Here is a 19,851-nt window from a genome sequence, read left to right on the forward strand (position 1 = left end):
GGGGGGGTTTAACTTGTTTTTGGCCAAAAACTGGGATAGAGTAATGGTAGTTTTAATCTTTAAATTTTGTTTTGATAACGGTTTAGATGGAGAAGGTTGAGAGGGTTTTGAAGATGAGAAAATTTCATTCATTGATTTTCTCTTTTGGTTTGGGGGATTGGAGAAAGAAGGTTCATTTTGGAATGAGGAGGTGGATGGTTCAAATGGGTTGAAAGGTGTTGATGTCTTTGTAGGGTTTGGTGTTGAAGGTTCAAAATCGTCACTGTCAGATATGACAAAGATTGTAGGTTTCGAGGGTTTAGCTTTGGAGGTACCGATTCCAGCGGATACTCTCATGGAGCATCTCTTTGGCTCTGTAGGTTTAGGGAAGGATGAATGAAGGTGAGGAGGGACTTCGTTTAGATATGGAGGAAGACATTGAAAGAAAGGGGGAAGAACAATTGACAATGGGTTAAGGTTGAAATCTTGTCTAAGGCTAGATTTAGGAGAAGAAGCTAAGTAATCTAGAAAAAAATTATCAGAGGATTCTTGAGGAGGAGTCGATCTTGGTGGAGGTGATGGTGATCAATTGTGAAATGGTGAAGATGAAAGAGATGAAGAGGATGAAGGTGCATTAGGGCAAGCGTTCTTTCGAGCAGTCATTTTAGTACGAGCCATTTCAAATTTTATTCAGAAAATGGTTTGAAGGTTTTGAGAAGTTTGGGAGTTGTAGTTTTTTGGAAGAAGAAAAAGAAGAAGATAACTGTTTTTAGGGAAGATGAATAACCATGATGATGATTTGAAATTTTTCCACTTTGTTGGGGAAAGTGAAGTGACTAATTGGTGTTGGAAAAGAGGAGAAATGAAAGCGTGACAATGCTTTTGCAGACAAGAAAACATGTCTCATTAAAATTTTCCTCTACAAGGGGCTTGGTAAAAATACCAGCAAATTGTTTTTGAGTATCGACAAAGATTAATTCAATTTCTTTTTTATTAATATGATCATGAATAAAATGATACTTTATTTATATGTGTTTGGATCTTGAATGTTGAATAGGATTTTTAGACAAATTTATAGCGCTTGTATTATCACAGTAAATTGGAACACTTGAATAACTTACATAGTAGTCTTCAAGTTGATTTTTTATCCAAAGAACTCGAGAACAACAGTTTACAGCTGAGACATATTCAACTTCGGTTGTTGAGAGAGCAATGGTGTTTTGCTTTCTGCACGACCAACGTATTAATGCTTCTCCAAGAAACTGACATGCTCCACTTGTGCTTTTTTGTTCCATTTTATCTCCAGCATAATCAGCGTCGCAGTAAGCAAGAAGATCAAAATGAGAACATTTTCTATACCAAAGGCCAATATCAGTAATACCAACGAGATATCTGAAAATTCTTTTTACTGCTGTTAAATGAGATTCTTTAGGTGCTGATTGAAATCTAGCAGATAATCCTACTACAAATACAATATCAGGTCTACTAGTAGTTAAATAAACAAAGATCCTATCATGCCCCTATACTCTTTTTCAGAAATAGATTTTCCATTTTCATCTTTGTCTAATGAAGAAGATGGGTGCATGAGAGTAATCATGATTTTGACTTCATTTATTTAATATTTTGTTAGGAGATCTTTTATTATTTTTCTTGACATATAAAAATGCCATCTTCATGTTGCTTAATTAGCAAGCCAAGAAAATATCTTAAATCTCCCATAATACTCATTTCAAATTCACTTTGCATGAGTTATGAAAAAGCATCACACATTTTCTCATTAGTTGAGCCAAAAATAATATCATCGACATACACTTGAACTATAAGTAAATCATTTTTATCATTTTTCTTGAACATTATAGTGTCAATCTTTCCTCTAGAAAATCCATTAAAAAGGAAATGTCGTTCATACCAAGCTCTTGGTGCTTATTTTAAACCCTAAAGAGCTTTGGTGAGTTTAATAGCATGATTTGGTTTTGATTGATCTTCAAAACCGGGAGGTTGACGCTCATAAACTTGTTCATTTAAAAAATCATTTAAGAATGCACTTTTAACATCCATTTGAAAGAGTTTAATAAGTTTATGAGATGTATATGCAAGAAGAATTCGTATAGCTTCTAACCTTGCGAGGAGAGCAAAAGTTTCATCATAATCTATATCTTCTTGTTGACTGTAACCTTGAGCAACCAACCTAGCTTTGTTTCTCACAACCTTACCTTCTTCATCTAGTTTGTTTTTGAATACCCATCATGTTCCTGTGATGGTTTGATCTTGTGGATATGGAACCAAATTTCAGACTTCATTCTTCTCAAATTAAAGAAGTTCTTCCTTCATTGCTTCAATCCAAGATTGATCAACTACGGCTTCTTTGATTGATTTTGGTTCAATTTGGGAGATCATTGCCATGTTGTTGTTGCCATCATCCTTGAATGACATTCTTGTTCTAATTCCATCAGCAGTATCTCCAATGATTTGATTTTAAGGATGATCACTAATCGTTCTCCAACTTTTAGTAGGAGAATGAAAAGAAGACTGTTTATCAATCTGGGCTTCCTGGAGAACATTCTGCTGCTGCTGCTGCTGCCCAAAATGTTCTTCTTCTTCTTCCTCGTCTTTTTTACTCAAATCAAGATAACTGAATTCATCAAATAGTATATGCATGTTGATTTCAATAGTTTTGGTTTTTAAATTGAAAACACGATACCCTTTAGAATTATTTGAGTAACCCAAAAATATAGATTTGTCCGATTTTGCATCAAACTTTCCAAGAGTTTCTTTGTTGTTCAAGATATAACAATAACAACCTAAAATGTGAAAATATGATATGTTTGGCTTCCTATTTTTCCAGATTTCAATGGTGTTTTGTTTATGATCTTCCTTATTGATACACGGTTTAAAATGTAACATGATGTATTGATTGCTTCAGCCCAAAAATATTTTTAAACATTAGACTCTTCCAAGATTGTTCTTGCCATTTCTTGTAAGATTCTATTTTTTCTTTCAACAACTCCATTTTGTTGAGGAGTTCTTACACAAGATAGATTATGAGAAATGCTAAGTTCTTCAAGGAAGGTTTTAAAAGAAGCATTTATGAATTATCCTCTATGATCACTTCTTATAGAAATGATGCTGAAATCTTTTTCATTTTGTACCTTTTTACAACAGATTTTGAAAGCATCAAAAGTATAATCTTTTTGTTATCAAAATCATACCCAAGTGTATCATGAGAAATCATCAACAATAACAAAACCATAGTTCATTCCTCCTAAACTTGTTGTTTTAATAGGGCCAAAAAGATCTATGTGAGGCAGCTCAAGAATTCTATCTGCGGAGATGAATTCTTTTGAACGAAAACTGCTTTTGACTTGTTTTCCTTTAGCATATGCTTCACATGCTTTATCTTTTTCAAAATTCGGTTTTGGTAATCCTCTAAAAAGTTCTAGTTTTGAAATGGTTTTCATGCTAATATGACATGTTCGCTTATGCCAAATCTATTTATCTTTATTGATAGACATGAAGCAGGATTCATCAGGTAATTCTTCAAGATATAAAACATATAGATTTTTCTTTCTAGTTCCAGAAAACAATACTTCCCCAAATTTTGAAAATAACTTCAAAGCCATGTCACATAGTTGACTTATGCTTAAGAGATTATGTTTCAGACCTTCCACATATTGAACATCAGTTATTTGAGCATATCTTTTCTTACCAATTGTTCATTTACCTTTCATCCAAGCTTGATTATCATTCCCGAAGGTGACTAATCCTCCATCTTTCTTGACGAAAGACATGAAACAGTTTTTATCACCTGTCATATGTCTTGAACAACCACAATCCAAGAGCCATGACTTTTTCTTGACATTTTGAAATCCAACCCGCATGATTTATTACATTAACTTTAGGTACCCATTTGGTCCTGGGTCCTTAAGGGTTAGTTTTAAACAACCCTTATAGTTTTAAGTATACACAATAATGATTTAAAGACATTGATAGAATCTAATTACACCCAACTCATGCTTGAGAATAGATTCTTGATAAAAGAACTCTGTAATACAATCTGGATATATAAGGAAAAATTCAGAATTGATTATTTTTCAAATGAGAAGCTTTCAAGTAAGTAAGTGTATGTGATTGATGGAGTTTCTTAACACTTGAAGTTTTGTATTTTCCTTGAGCTTGGAGTTCTTTTTATAGGCTTCAAGGAGGTTGACGATAGCTATTATGATCTTTGAGAAAAGGTGCCTTGATGTCATGTGTCAGACTTGAACAAAGACCATGTTTTGAAAAAGGTGCCTTGATGTCATGTGTCAGACTTCCAATAGTGTTAACAATATCTAATATTTAGTTTCTCATTCTTGAATGTGCTTAATCGATTCAGATTAAGATTGTCTTTTGAGTCGTGCAAAACAGGTTGGAGAATGATGATATAAGGCTAGAGAATGATGTAACAAGGCTGAAGAATGATGGTCAGTAAGCTGGAGAATGTTCATATCATTCTGGACTGATGTCATCATACTTGGAAAATGATGTTGATCATTATGGATATAGTAGTTAATCATTTTGGAGAAAGATGTTTGCTGCTGAAGATTAAGTGTAACAAGCTGGAGAATGTTTATCAATCTGGAGACTGATGTTACACTATTGGAGAATGATCATTTGACACTTTTCTTTTGAGTTGTGCCTTTTAACCTTTGATCCTTTTGAGTGATTCTTTTGCTCATATGAGAGCTGTATATTCCTAGTATGTGAACTGAAAATCCATTCGCGATTTGCAAGAGCTTTCTTTGTATTAAAAACTAATGTGATCTTGGTTGTTGAAAATGACACACATGGAGAACGTTCTTGGTTTTCCAAATTATGTCAAAAACATTATTGGTTCAGTCTTGTTCATTTTTAGCTCTTTCTTAAAACTGATTTCTCTTGCATTTGCTTTATGCATATCTTGGATTATTACACTTAAAAACACATGTTAAATTAATACATAATTTAGAATCATAATTAGAGTCTTTAATTAATTTTTTATTTGTTTACAACAAAACATTTATTTGGGATTTTGCCTCAATACCAAGAATGTTTTCCTTCACACCTTTTCTTTTGATCACACCTGGATCAATTACAATATTGACCTTCCAACCTAGAAAGAATTTTTAACACACTCAATCTAACATAAAAGATAGACTTGAGTTACAAATTATGTGTATGATAAAAGTGTTTGGGATCTTGAAACTTCTAAACACTTGTTTGAGATAAATGAAAAGAATTCTCAGTAAATAATAATCCACAAATATAGTGAAGAGAGTTGGAGTTTATTTGAAGAGTTTTTGACTTGTTCTTACCTAAACAAGTGTTGGTATATTTGTAAATTGAACTCTTACTTTCATCTTCCAATTGATCTTCAATTTATAGATGTTAAAAGGCTTTGAATATTTATTTTAAAATGAACATATTCATTGGGAATACTTCCCAAGTGTTAGATATATTTTAAAGCAATTAAATATGTGTTTATTTGTTGTACATAACGTTCTTGACAATCGAAGAATGTTCTTGCTTTTGGGTTTGAAGGAAAACGTGAATGAGTGAGTAAGTGATGTGTCAAATGTCAGTTTGATGTTGTTTCCATGTTAGAATTATGAAGAGCTTTCTGTAGAATATTGTATGTACAATGTACTTGTGTCTTTGTTCACATCTCATCAATTTGAAGATATATCTTGAAGCTGTTTTGCTTATTTGGACGTCCAACACGAGTTATGGGTTTCCCCATTGATTTGAGCAGCCTTGATACTCATTAAATCGTGGTTTGGACTATGAAAAATGATTTGTTTTAATTCTCCCTTTAAAAGAGAATAACCAGAATGTTCTTTTGTAAAACAAGAACATTCTTCGTTTCTATTTTGTATGAGTGTTGGATTTTGACACTTCTTACAGATGTTGTGTGCCAAGATTTTCTATTATGTACGATTGTCAGTGATGCAGTGGCTTTATCATTTTTGTCCAGTTTGTACTTGCTTACTTTAGCCAGCAACTTTGGGGATTACTCTTGCTTTTTATTCTTGATGCATTGGTTTGCTTTTTTGTTGATCTTATGGAAATAATTTGTCCAAAATGATCTTGAGTATATAATTATGTTCCTTTATAATGAATACTGGTGATTTTCAATGTAGATTGATGTATTTTCGTAGCCCAGATGGATCTTGAGTTAAAGAAGACTTTGTTCTTTGTAAACCAAAATGTTCTTGGATTAATGCTGTCAAAACTGAAACATTCTTCATTTTTCAGACTACTGTCCAGTATGATCTTCGTTTTTCAGACTACTATCTAGATTGATTTTTGTTTTTTAGACTATTGTCCAGAATGATCTTCGTTTTTTAGATTGTTGTCTATAATGATCTTCGTTTTCAGACTGTTGTCCAAAATGATCTTCGTTTTTCAGAATGTTGTCAAAAATGTTCTTCGTTTTTTCTGTTTAATAACCATAACGTTCTTTGTTTCTCAGATTTGATCTTGATTTTTTCAAATGATCTTGCTTTTGATTTATAGCATAGTGTGATCATTGATTGTTGTATGAATGTATTTTATCATCTTCATGAAGATGCTATCTTAAAGATGTAATAATCATTCTCTTGAATGATTGATATATGATACGTTTCTTTTGAGATTATTTTATTATTGAGTTGATACTTATGCACTTTGATGAAGTTAATGACTTCTTTCTTGTTCACATATGCAATTCATGTTCCTTAAACAAAACTCAAGTGCAATCATTAGTAGACCATAATTCATAAAACTTAATCATTTATTTCATAAGGTTTGTTGTCATTGAAACATTCATCGAAAATGTTTTTACCTAAACAATCTCCCCCTTTTTTAGGTTGACAAACCTTTTGAATAAAACTTAAGTTTTACGGGTGGATATAAATAAAATGGAAGAATGTTCATAGATATGTAAATAAACTCCCCCTAAACACATGCAAGAGTTTAATTATTATCATACTAATTAAACTCTCCCTAAGCATATGCAAGAGGTTAATTCTTAACATTCTTCATTAATTATTTTCATCTTATATGCATCATATATTTATCTCTCCCTTTTGGTATCTATCAAAAAGGTCGGGGAATAAAATAAAGTACACATGTAGGGAGCAATAGTATGAATTTATATTACACATAGTAATCATGTGATTGATAAATGCATTCATATATCAAACTAGTCAAGTTTCCATTTAACATCAAAGAACATAACATGTATGATGATCAATAATCCTTTTAGTCCATATTGAAATCAAGATATGGATAATGATAACAAAAACAATATAACATAATTATATGCAAGCATTTTAATACACTTTGAAAACTGATCAATGAATATCTATTCTTTTTATTTTTATAAAAAACAATGAGTTGACTTATGTTTTAAGAAAAAGAATATTTTCTAAAAACTCCACCTGAATATTATGAAATTAATATTCTTTAATATTTCAAGGTTCCATGACATAAGTAAGATGCCTCTTTGCTCTTTATCCTTTTCCACAAGATGCAATATTTTAATTTAAACACGATCAAGCTTGCTCATAGGAATAGATCAAATTTTCATTTTTTTAGAACTAGAGAAATTGAGTGCATACAAGAAAGCAAAATAAGATGAATGTGACATCATGTCAAATATATTTTATCTCTTTACAAAAAATTCTTATGCTAATGATGTTTGTATTTTTCAAAAAATAATTTTTTAAATTAATAAAAAATATGCCAAGAGATTTGCTCACATTAAAAAGAAATTATTTTGTTACAACATTTTTGCAACCATACTAATTGACAATAAGACACGTGTTGAAACTTACTTTCATTAGTAAATATGTGTGAGGCTTTTTTATTGTTGTTATTTCTATCTCTCATGCTTAGATAAATTTAAACACTTGAGATCAATTTTCACAAAAGAAGTAAGCAACAAATAAGACTCATTTGCAAAGACATATATTAATATGCTTCAAAATGCTCAAATATATATTTTTGACTTCATGCCATTAGTTTTTTTTTTGGATTAGTTTTGAGTTTTAAAGCAACAAGAGACACAAATCATTTTCATGAAGACCAAACATATATTCTCTTGTTGAAATCTTTCAAAAATAAATCATATACAAGCAATACGCATGATTTTGCATTTCTAACAGAGATGAGTAATACAAGATGTTTCACAAAACAATAATAATAATAATAATAATAATAATAATAATAATAATAATAATAATAATAATAATAATAATAATAATAATAATAATAATAATAAGCATATATTTATTTGTTGTCCAGAACGTTCTTGACAATCGAAGAGCGTTCTTGCTTTTGGGTTTGATGGAAAACGTGAATGAGTGAGTGAATGAGTTGTCAAATGTCAGTTTGATAGTGATTCCATGTTAAAATTATGAAGAGCTTTATGTTGAATATTGTAAGTACAGTGTACTCGTTTCTTTGTTCACATCTCATCAATTTGGAAAATGATCTTGAGGTTGTTTTGCTCATTTTGGCATTCAGCTCTAGTTCTGGGTTTCTCCATTGATTTGAGCAGTCTTGATACTCATTAAATTGTGGTTTGGACTGTGAAAAATAATTTATTTTAATTCTCCCTTTAAAAGAGAATAACCATAATGTTCTTTTGTAAATCAAGAACATTCTTTGTTTCTGTTCTTAATAAGTGCTGGATTTTGACTCTTCTGACAACTATTGCGTGCCTAGCTTTTCTGTTATGTATATGCATCAGTGTTGTAGTGACTTTATCATTTTTGTCTAGTTTGTACTTGCTTACTTTAGCCATAAACTTTGGGGATTAGTCTTGCTTTTTATTCTTGATGCACTGCTTTGTTTTTTTGTTGATCTTATAGAAAGAATCTGTCCAAAATGATCTTGAGTATATAATTATGTTCCTTTGTAATGAATACTGGTGTTTTTTAATGTAGATTGGTGCAATTCATGTTCCTTAAAAAAAAAAAAAAACTCAAGTGCAATAATTAGTAGATCACCATTCATAAAACTTAATCATTTATTTCATAAGGTTTGTTGTTATTAAAACATATATTAAAAAGGTTTTTACCTCAACAATTATAATTTTAAAATAATTGAGGAAGATATTGATCTAAGTTTCTACATCCAGATGAGTACAAAATAGAGAATATAAAGGGAAAAGTAGAATTAAAAATGACAAGAAAAAATGGTTGTTTTTTTAATCATAGTGAAAATGATCTCAACTAACATTTTAATTTAACTCTATTTGCTCTCTTAATAGAAAAATAATGTTAGAAAAAATGGAAAGACAAATTACAGTCAAAGAAATGACAAATCTAAATTTTTAATGTCTTAAGTATGAGACTTACAAACAATCTAACTTGAATTTTTTTACAAACGACCTGTGTATGTACAATTGAGTAGAAATAAAACAGATATAAAAAATTTAAATAGGCACTGTTTAAAAATTTTGACAACAAATAATTTCTAAATCTAAATTTTAAACATTATTTTTTTTATCTATTAAAAGATACACAACTCTAAATCTCCCAAAGACACAACAACAACACTATTATGAAGCTGAATATGTACAATATTTTCTGCCGTTTGGAGAGCTACTATACTTTTAGGTTGCAGATGAGATCAAATATATCTGCAAAAATAATACTCTAATTAACAACATTCACGATTTTGAGAAAAATGAACAGATAGGTAGTATATGTTACAAAATGTCACTTACTGAAAAACTATTTGTGCAATAGAAGAATTTTTCAACCCTATTTACTTATTTGAAAACAAGTGAGTCGCAAATAAGTTTCTTTATGAGTTGAGAAAGTGGGGTTGTAAAACTCATTGGTATCTAGAAGGTGTTCTCGGGGGCAGCGGTGGGTAGCGGTCAAAATCTAATTGAGGAGGTGTGTGAAAACGGTTAAAAATAAAAAACAATTTATTAACCATTTAAACGTTTATAAATTCAGAATTAGAGGAGGCACAATAGTGCAATGAAATAATAAGAGTTATTACACAAAATATAACGGCAAGGTAAATATTGGAGTTTTAATTTTATTTTTAATATGATACTAATTATAGAGTAAGTAACTGGAACGACATAGGATAATTAATCGTCCATTAAGAGAGATTGTTTGAAGAATTAGTAGAATAATATAGACGTGACACATTAATTTTTTTACGATGTGTCAAAAAGAAACTTATATGACAAAATTAGTAGTGAGATGATAACATTCTAATTTGTGACATTTTAATAAGTTATATATATTTTTTTTCTAGAATGAAATATAAGCAAAATAAATTAAGAAAAATCGATGTATTTGATTTAAAACTTAAGACAATATGTCGGACTTTAAATATGGACTTCAAAATTTTGTAGAGTTGACCAAATTGTAGTATTTTTGGATTTAAGATCAATTATGAAAAAATAAATAATTAACAACGATAAATAACAATAAAATAATAAAATAAAATAGAATATAGAGTAAACATCCTATTAAAATTCAACAAAAAATGACTTCGTCAATTCTCTCACACTAAATCTTTATCATCAAACAAAGTTTGATTCAAAAAATAAAAATCACAACCAAACAAGGGACCAATGTAAAAAAAAAGTCACTAAGATAGGTAAGAAATTTAATTTCAAGGAAATATCAAAAAGAGCACTCAATTAGGTATTGAATTCCTAGGCAATCAAACTTTTTAAAGACGAGAGATCATAAAAAGAAATATATAACACTCAAATTTCTCAACAAAATGCATTACCATAAGTTTGTAGACAGGGCAACCCATGTATTGATTTTGGAAGCACGTAACACACAAAAATGATGTGTTAAAAAAGAAATTGTTAGGACATATCTATGTTATCTTTTGTATTGTTGGAATTTAACACTGTTAGATACAAGTTATAACATATAAATAAATCATAAAATAAATCATGAGATGATTATGAGCATCGTATCTTTTGAATTCGATGGGAGAGTAATGGATAATAATTAAATAACTAAATGACTCATTGAATTTAACATAATGGTCTAATACATCACAGTTTATTTAACAACAAAAAACCAACAATAATTCAGTATTTAATACTATTAATAAAATTATAATTTAATTAATCATAATTCATAACACTTAATAATTGTCAACATATAATTGATTAATTGAATAATTAATATAACATTCTCCCATGATACTAATCAATTATAAAAAAAAACAAATCAAACATGTCAAATACTTATGTTTAATACAAAAATGATAACTTTTAAATGACACAAATATACGAAAATGCAATAATAAACTCCTACTAACTCAAAACACCGGGAGGCTTTAGTCAAAATATTATAAGTTAATGTTCTCATAACTACAAGTAGTTGGTTAGTGGCTATGCCAATTTCATATAGGGCATACAATATCCATAAAAGTGTAAGGGTAATGTATTATAATTTCATTAAGAACACAATTTCATATACGATAAGAGTACTAACATTATACTTATATTAACCTCACAAAATGTAAAATATTTGTAATTTAAAATAATCACAATGTAATTGCATGCTAAAAGATTATTGTGCATTTTTCATCGACTTAAACATTTAGATATTTACTGAAATTAAAAGAATATTTATATGAATCTCATCATAATAAGACTAATTTAAATGTATTAGAATATATCATATGTTATAGTAAACTCAAGAATATACGACGACATTAAAATAATAACTATCAAATATTTATAATTTATGTCCACATGCACTTCTACTAATTCAATATATATATATTAATGAGTTTCAAAAAATTATCTAATAAGGTATGATATGTACTATCACTTATCCAACATATATAACAAGATTAAAATTTTCATTAAGAGGTTTAGGGTTTTTGCATTTAATTCAAAATTTATGTGTGCTGAAATTTAATTACACAAATATTACACAGCAACAATGGAACAATTACTATTAAATACAATGACTATAAATTAAATCAAATTCAATTCAATATTTCAATTTCAATATTTTTCAGTATAAAATCCACATACTAAAGATATTTTACCATCAATTTACTTAGTATATAAACTAAAAATGTTGATCAAGGGAATAATTAATTTTTCAAAAAGATATTGAAATTTGATGTAACATTTTTTCTTCAAATTTTATCTTTTCAACAATTTTTTTATTAGTGGTTCTGTGGTTGCATTGGAGAAGGTTCGGATACTGAATCCTATAGTTAGTATACGTGTTTGATTGAAGAGTACTGCAAATTCTTCTTGTCTTTCATTTCACTGTGCCTCTTTCCGTAACAACACAAAAACCCTTGCTCACTCCATTTTCCAAAACTCGCCAATTCAGGTACTCTCTCTCTCTCTCTCTCTCATTATTCTCTGTCGCTCATTCATTTCACGCATTGCGATATTTTCCACTTTCAAACCTAGTGTTTTTTTTTTGTGTGCGCGTGGAAATTTCATTTATTGTTTGGAAGATTGAAGATCTGAAAACTTTATCGCTTCTTTTTTTAATTAATTATTTTTTTGCTCTCTTCGTTGCTTTTGCTGATGAAAATTTGATGCGAACTTTGTTTTTGAATCTGAGCTTCTTTGCTGTGTTTCGTGTTTTCATTTTCAACATGAATGAATGAAACACGTAATTCTACTTACTCTTTCTGACATTAATTTTAAAACAAGTTGATTTAGATGAAGTAAAATGGTAATTCTAGTGATAATAGCATTTTTTCGGTTTGTTTCAAAGGAATTATGAAATTTAATGGTGGAACAATGTATTGCTATGGTTATGTTATGGATTTAAAGTGAAAGAAGGTTTCCCTAATGATATATGTTGCTTTGAGTTTCAATTCCTTTTTTGTAAATTTTGATTTTTCAAATTTTGATTTAAGCTTAAAATGTTGTGTAGTTTTTTGTTGATGTGGTAATTGTTGGTGAATTTTATAGCATTATTTGGTGATTTGATATGGTAGAGAGGGCTTAGTGGACTTGTAAACTTTGTTTGACCATTTTTGGTTTTTCTTTTGTTTTCACTCAATTCAATACTCTTGCAGGTTTTTGAATGGAAGGGACAGAAGGAGAATATGGTAATTAATAGATTATAGTGATCAATATCGAAACAGACAGGTCGTGAAAGCTGTTTCGTTGGACGATCTTACCGACCCTATTGAGATGGATTTGGAGTTTTCCTGTGTTTAATAGTTCACGAGGTTTTTGTCCATTTGAAGATTCTTGATGGATTTCGATAATGAATTGCGTGAGGACCCTCCAGCAGTAATCAGTTTGGGAGATTCTTTAACTAGTACAGAGGACATGAATTTGTTGCAGAAGCAGAAACACAATCAAGATGTTGAGGATAAAGATGAAAATCCTGATTTTTCACAAGACGATTCCTCACTGAAAACTGATGCAACTGTAAAGAACTCATTACACGAGTCCCCAGTTTTGCCGGATTTGTCAGTTTCCCAAAAAAATGTAGACCTTAAATCGACGAAGAAAAAAAGAAAAAGGCAGAAGACTGAAAATAATGCTGTTGATGTCAATGGTTGCTGCACTCCCGAGAATACTTTTTCACCGAAAAGTCCTACACCTGCATTGGATATGCCTCCAGAACATCCAATTCAATGCATTTCCAGTGATGCAGTAATGACAGAGTCTGGTGTAGAAGCGGATATTTGTTTGGGGGAAAATGAAGAAAAAGAGCAGAATATGCTCGGAGAGGTTGCAGAAAAGAACAATGAAGAGTGTGATATTCAAGACGAAGGGTGCAACTGCAATTCAGTTGTAGCAGATGCAGAGTTAATTGCAAAAGAGTCTGTGTTAGAAGTTGTAAAAATGAACACGGTACAAAGTATAATTGATAACACCTCCAACCCCGAGGGAACAAGTGCATATGTGAAGAATGAAAGTCTGGTAACGAATCATGATGAGGACCTAGAAGTTCATGATTCGTGTGATACATCTCAGTGCATTAAAATCTATTCAAGGAAAAAATTAAACAATGTCAGTTGTAAGAGTAACTCGGATAGTCCAAGTCCTGTAAATTGCAACAGGGAACCAACTATGCAGAAAAATAACAATGACGATTCACATAAATTTTCTGATGGACCATTGACAGATGGCTTTATGGAAAGAGAAACAGAACATTCAACAGATCAGAGCAAAGTTGAAGCTGAGGAAATAGAGTTGATGACAGAAAATACTTCTGAGCAAAGATCTATAGCTACGTCTTCTGTTGTAGACATACCTGTAACCCAACTTGAAGAAACAAGTGCTAGACTGGGAGATCATGCTGAGGTTTCAAGAAATGATCTGTTTTGTCCTGGTGATGGTTCCGGTTCAAGCTTAGTCACCGTAAACGACGGTAATTCAAAGTTTTCACAGTTCTCAGTGAACAGGACTATTATCAGCAACTCAAAAAACAAGCTTCTCATCCTTGATGTGAATGGACTACTTGCTGATTGTGTCAGTGATGTTCCTAATGGATATTATCAACCAGAACCAGATTTTTGGCTTAAAAGGAGAAAAGGTGACATGCTCAACTACTGGGTTTCCTCATATTGTAGAGTCCATATCTCGATTTTGGTTGAATTTGACATATATTTTACCTTTGCCTTTTGCAGTATACAAGAGGCCCTTTTGTGATGATTTTCTACAGTTTTGCTTTGACAGATTTCATGTGGGCATTTGGTCATCTAGAGCCAAGTATTTGCTAATCTGTGACTCATTTTATCTCATTGCTTGTGGTTATTATTTTGAATTGTGTTTACGATGTGCAATCATGGGCTGGTGGTTTGCATTTGGGCATTTAGGCTTTATACATTTATTCTTACTGTGCCTTGATGCTTGTGTATACTTGCAGATGTAATGTTGATGAAGTAGTCAAATTTCTTTTGGGGAAATCTGCATCCAAACTGCTCTTTCAATGGGTACTCTGTTCTAATTCTTTTAGTTGTTAGCATAATTTTAGGGGATTTGGGTTAGGCAAGTAAGTTTGCTATAAATAATTTATTTTCCTCAAGGTAGTATTTGGATACATCTTCTACTTGTTATACTTCATTAACAATTTTACTCTAATGGCCGTTTGTGTAGGCCATAATTGCCAGATGTTTAGTGGTTATTAAGATTAATCTATATGCTCATTATTTGTATTTTGAATAATAAGAACTCTTGTTTAATTTTTCATTTTATGGTTCATAGTTTTGTTAGTTTGTGTGGTGAAGCACGACAGCAACTATTACAATGGAACCCATGGTCGTTTCAGCACCCATGGTAGAAAATAGAAATAATGGTGGAAGAAACCAAAAAAAGAGAGAAATGGATAAGACCTGGTCTATCTAACCTTAATGACCCATGACCAGCCAAATTCTAATACAAATATAACCTGTCTCTGCTGTCAAACCCTAACATAGATCCATCAAACTTACGATTCTATTTTCATGTAACATACTCGATTGCTCCTATATCACTTCTCCTCTTCCTCTTTCTTTTCTATGTCACTATTTTCTATAGTTTTCTATAATTGTTATGTTTACTATTCCTCGATACACCTCTTTCCATTTCCTTTTCTATTCTATCTTATTTATTTTATTTTTATTATTGTGTTCTCTTTGTTTTGTTCTCTTTCGGTCAAACAATGGTTCTCTCGTATACTTAGGTTGTTAAGATTCCAGTTATTCCACCCACATTATTCCACTCTTTTGATGTCCACTCCCATATCAATTAGAGATATGACCTATATAGTGTTTAAGGTTTGAGTATTCCTCACCTTATAAGTTGGGTTTGTGGGGTTGAGTTCATACTAGCCATATGGGACTCTCAACAAAAGGTAAGACCACAATTCTTCAATGACGCGAAGGGCTGTGTTAGGAACCCAAGAATTAAATTCCAAGGATTTAAATGAAGAGCACTAATATTTAGATAAAAGATAAGAAATAGTAGGATAGAATCTCTCCAAGAGCAAGATACGCAAGAGCGGATATGCTCCTCAAGGGAGAATGCACCCTTCAACCGGAATACCAGTTAAGAAAAATCTATTTTGCCAAACAATATTTTCATAAAGGATGGAACCTTTAGTTATAGATTACATGTACACTTAGGATAAGAGGGGGAAAGGATCAAAAGCAAGAGGTTTGGATTGTCTATATTAGAGCTATCAAGGATATGTATGAGCCACAAAAGTTTTCCTGATAACTATACGGCTGCACCAAAGGTCAACTTTAAGCCCCTATTTTTGTTTTTTTAACTTAGTCTTGTATGCATTTACGGAGCACAGTCAAGAGCCAACTCCGATGCATCTTTTTTGTAGATGATACTTGGAGAGTCAAGAGAGGATATAAATTGGAGGTTAGAGACTTGGAAGCATATATGGCTTAGAAGGAGCGTATGGAATGTAAGTTTAACAAAAGGCAATGCACCCTTAGCTTTGAGGTGAAAGTTGGAGACCATATTATACCACAAGTCACAAGATTTAAGTATCTTGGATCTATTGTACAAATAGAGGGAAATGTAAACTATCGTGTGGTTGAAACAGAATAGGGCCTTGGGTGGTCTACCTATGCTTGGAGGAGACCTTTAAATTCCATAGTAAGAAGTGTAAATCAAATGAAGAATAGTCCAATTGGTAGAGAAAGAGGAAGGCCAAAAAAATTATAGGAGAAACTACTAAGAAAGACTTAGAGTTCATAGAAATATGATTCACGATAGAATATTGTGGCATCGTTTGATCTATATAGCTGACCACACCTTAGAGAAGGCTTGATTGTTGTTGTGGTATGCTTCTGCTGCAGCAGAGACATCCCACCCTTAATAAAATTTGATCTCAGCATTATAACATGATATACTTATGCTATCTAGCTGACTTGCATGTTTTCCCTTGTGGAGGGTTTTCCATATCATATGCTCACTACTACTGCTACTATTACAAAACAAAAGGAATAAATTGTATATATGGATTTCACATTGGACAATGGAATTGGATTTGATATAGTAAATTATATTTGTACTATAGTAAAATAGTTTTTTATACATTACTAATTACTAAATAAAAGATGCAGTTGAAAATTATTATTGTTAGCAATTCATTTCTTTGTGAAATTTCCCTAGACGCTAATGAATCTTAATCTTTATAATATGTTTTCTGTAGAATCAATCCCACTGTACTACAACAAGATTCAGTACTGTTGAGAATAGAGACAAGCCCCTTGCGTTGAAGGAACTCAGAAAGTTATGGGAGAAGCAGGAACCTGATCTTCCATGGGAGAAAGGAGACTTCAATGAGTCAAACACATTATTATTGGATGACTCCCCTTACAAGGCACTTGTGAATCCTGTAAGCTCTGTTGTTTTCCTTTTATTCATTATAAGCTTTGCATTCTTGTGTTCCATTGTTCTTCCTCCTATGTGCTCACTCCACCTATTTGAATTATTTTCAGATGTATACAGCCATATTCCCTTATTCTTATCGGTACTATCACACTAGAGACTCGTCATTAGGTACAGTCTTCTGCTCATCATTCCCTTCACACACTCTCTACTTCTTTGCAGATTGTTGGCTAATTTCCATTGATTGACTTATTCAAAGTCTTTTTTCAAATTCCAATGCTTTGAACACACACCTGCGTTCATCTAAGATTGTTCACTCATGTGTACACTCCCATTCCTTTTCGCTATTAACAGGACCTAAAGGTGATCTTCGGGTTTATCTAGAAAAGTTGGCTATGGCTGACAACATTCAAGAGTTTGTGTCATCTAATCCATTTGGCCAGAGGCCCATAAGAGAAGCCAATCCATCATGGGGTTATTATCTCAAAGTTATAGAATCACTTAAGTGCATGGAAAATGATAGGCCCTCCTCCTCATCTGATAGGGAGAAAACTGCTTAAAGAAGAAAGCAAGATGCAGGAAATTGAGACGATTCTTGTTCATATTGATGTACACGGTTCGTATTTTGGAGTGTGTTTTTTGTGTTACAAACACATTACAGACAGACATCCCAGGACAGAGATATATGATGGGACGGCAAACATTTTTTGATATGTTTGGATTTTTGTTGCTAACAGTGAGGTCTAAAACCATGTTTGCCTCAAAAGAACTCTATAGATACTTTATGATTATATGCATACCAAATATACACGAATATTATCCAGCCAAACATGTCCAAAGTTGTTGAAATGTCAATACAAACACATTTTATGATGACCTGAAATGCTATTATGAGTTGGTAAGGTGTCTTAAATGTTTTACATACACGCTTAGGCATATATGATTAACGTCTGCTTCAGTGTAGTACACCCACTATACTGTGTTTATCTTCCTTTGGGTCATTTCATGCATGTTTATATTCAGTTAATGAAAATGTTGATAATTAATAACCTTGTCAAGTTATTTAAATTTAACGTGTATATGCTGGTTGTGTAAGTTTTATGCAAATATTTAATTATATTTTTTCTTACAGTATTATAGGTTGTCTTCCTTGTATCAGTTTAAGATAGTTTTTTTCTTCCCACAAGTTTGGTTGATGTCCCAATGTGTTTTATTCTGTCATATTTCTTATTTTGAAATGTCTTTTACTGTAAGTTAGTGCATAGTTATGTGTCATTTCTTTTAACTATAGACTGCATAATTTGAGTTCGTTTATAGGTTTTGTTGGTACAATTTACATAGGACTTTGGCTCTCCTGTCTGCCATTTCAGTAGCATAGTAGGATCTTGTGTTTGGTTGAGGAAGTTTAGGATTTTGGTTGAGGAAGTTTAGGATTAGGGAGAGAAGACTTGGAAAAAGGGCGGCAAAGCAGCTTTGAGTATAGGGATGAAGATGTTACCTGTGGACATGCATTTGAGAATGGTGTTCTAATCTAGCCAAAAAGTTCTTAGGTGCTCGAGATTGAGGGTTACATGTGGTAAGGCTAATTTAATTTCATCGTCATAGTCTTGAACCTTTCCAACATGTTTGTAGCAATGATGGCAACTGATCTTTATAGGCATCTCCTAACAATGAGGTCACGTCGCTCACATACTGATGCTAAGTCTCAAGCTTATGGTGCATATGATTCAAAGTGTCCTTGAAGAGTGATGAAAACCAACCATAAATGAAGGGTAAGGAGCTTCAAGATACAATTGGGGAAACAGTTCAGTCTCCATAGTCTTAGGCCTATAATAATATTATTCACATCATACTAATCTCTTAGTCATAAAATTAACTTACTACTTAATTTTAATTTTGTAATAACAATCATACTTTTAATTAAGAATTATATTTGATTTATGAGTAGTGTTTAGGACACCATGTCATTCGATGCAAGTAGCTTAAGCTCCATCCCAAAATCCTTGTGTTAGACTATATATGTATTTGCTTTGTTTGACGTTATGTAATTTAGTAGAAGAAAGAAATCACTTTGTATGAGAATAAAGAATGTTCTTTAGGGTTTTTTTTGAAACCAAATCTAAATCTTATAAGAGTTGTAGTGACTCTATTTGCTTGTTTAGTTTTCTCCCATTCCATTTGGTACTTTGCTTGAAGATGTCACTTAACTTAAATCCTTCATTTCATATGGAAACAACTAAATCCACATCAAGTGTTATTCAAAGTTTGTCACTAAGTGGTAATATTTGTCGTTCATTTATTTCTATGTTGTCAATTGCGGTGCTATCGCGTAGGATAACAGAAACGTGTTGCGGCGGCAGTCGTCTTCGCATGTCTCTCACCATGAAATCGTCGTTATCCGTTGCAAAGAACGCGGTCGCGAATAGCGCCCAAACGCGCTGACTTGCTGCGTTAGATTTGGATCCATGACCCGCTAGTCTGCTTTGACAGGTTTGTTGAATTTTTTTAATTTTATTAAGGGTATATGAGTCTTTTCACACTCAAATTCC

The 19,851-nt window shown here is 31.7% G+C and overlaps 1 protein-coding gene across 1 annotated transcript; it reads left to right on the plus strand.

Annotated features, from left to right (window-relative positions):
- The first annotated feature begins 12,190 nt into the window (after window positions 1-12,190).
- Window positions 12,191-18,178, plus strand: LOC101503892 (uncharacterized). Its single transcript, XM_004488418.4, has 7 exons — window positions 12,191-12,329; window positions 13,033-14,507; window positions 14,602-14,683; window positions 14,841-14,907; window positions 17,124-17,309; window positions 17,413-17,473; window positions 17,657-18,178. Exons 2-7 carry the CDS (start codon window positions 13,214-13,216, stop codon window positions 17,860-17,862), a joined length of 1,896 nt encoding a protein of 631 aa, XP_004488475.1. The 5' UTR covers window positions 12,191-12,329; window positions 13,033-13,213; the 3' UTR covers window positions 17,863-18,178.
- Window positions 18,179-19,851: the final 1,673 nt, after the last annotated feature.

This window comes from Cicer arietinum, chromosome 1 (assembly GCF_000331145.2).
Source record: "Cicer arietinum cultivar CDC Frontier isolate Library 1 chromosome 1, Cicar.CDCFrontier_v2.0, whole genome shotgun sequence".
Taxonomy (NCBI): domain Eukaryota; kingdom Viridiplantae; phylum Streptophyta; class Magnoliopsida; order Fabales; family Fabaceae; genus Cicer; species Cicer arietinum.

Coding starts and splice junctions, on each gene's coding strand:
- LOC101503892 (XM_004488418.4), top strand. CDS start 13,214: ATGGATTTCGATAATGAATTGCGTGAGGACCCTCCAGCAGTAATCAGT. Junction 14,908..17,123: donor CCAAACTGCTCTTTCAATGG/GTACTCTGTTCT, acceptor TGTTTTCTGTAG/AATCAATCCCACTGTACTAC. Junction 17,310..17,412: donor ACAAGGCACTTGTGAATCCT/GTAAGCTCTGTT, acceptor AATTATTTTCAG/ATGTATACAGCCATATTCCC.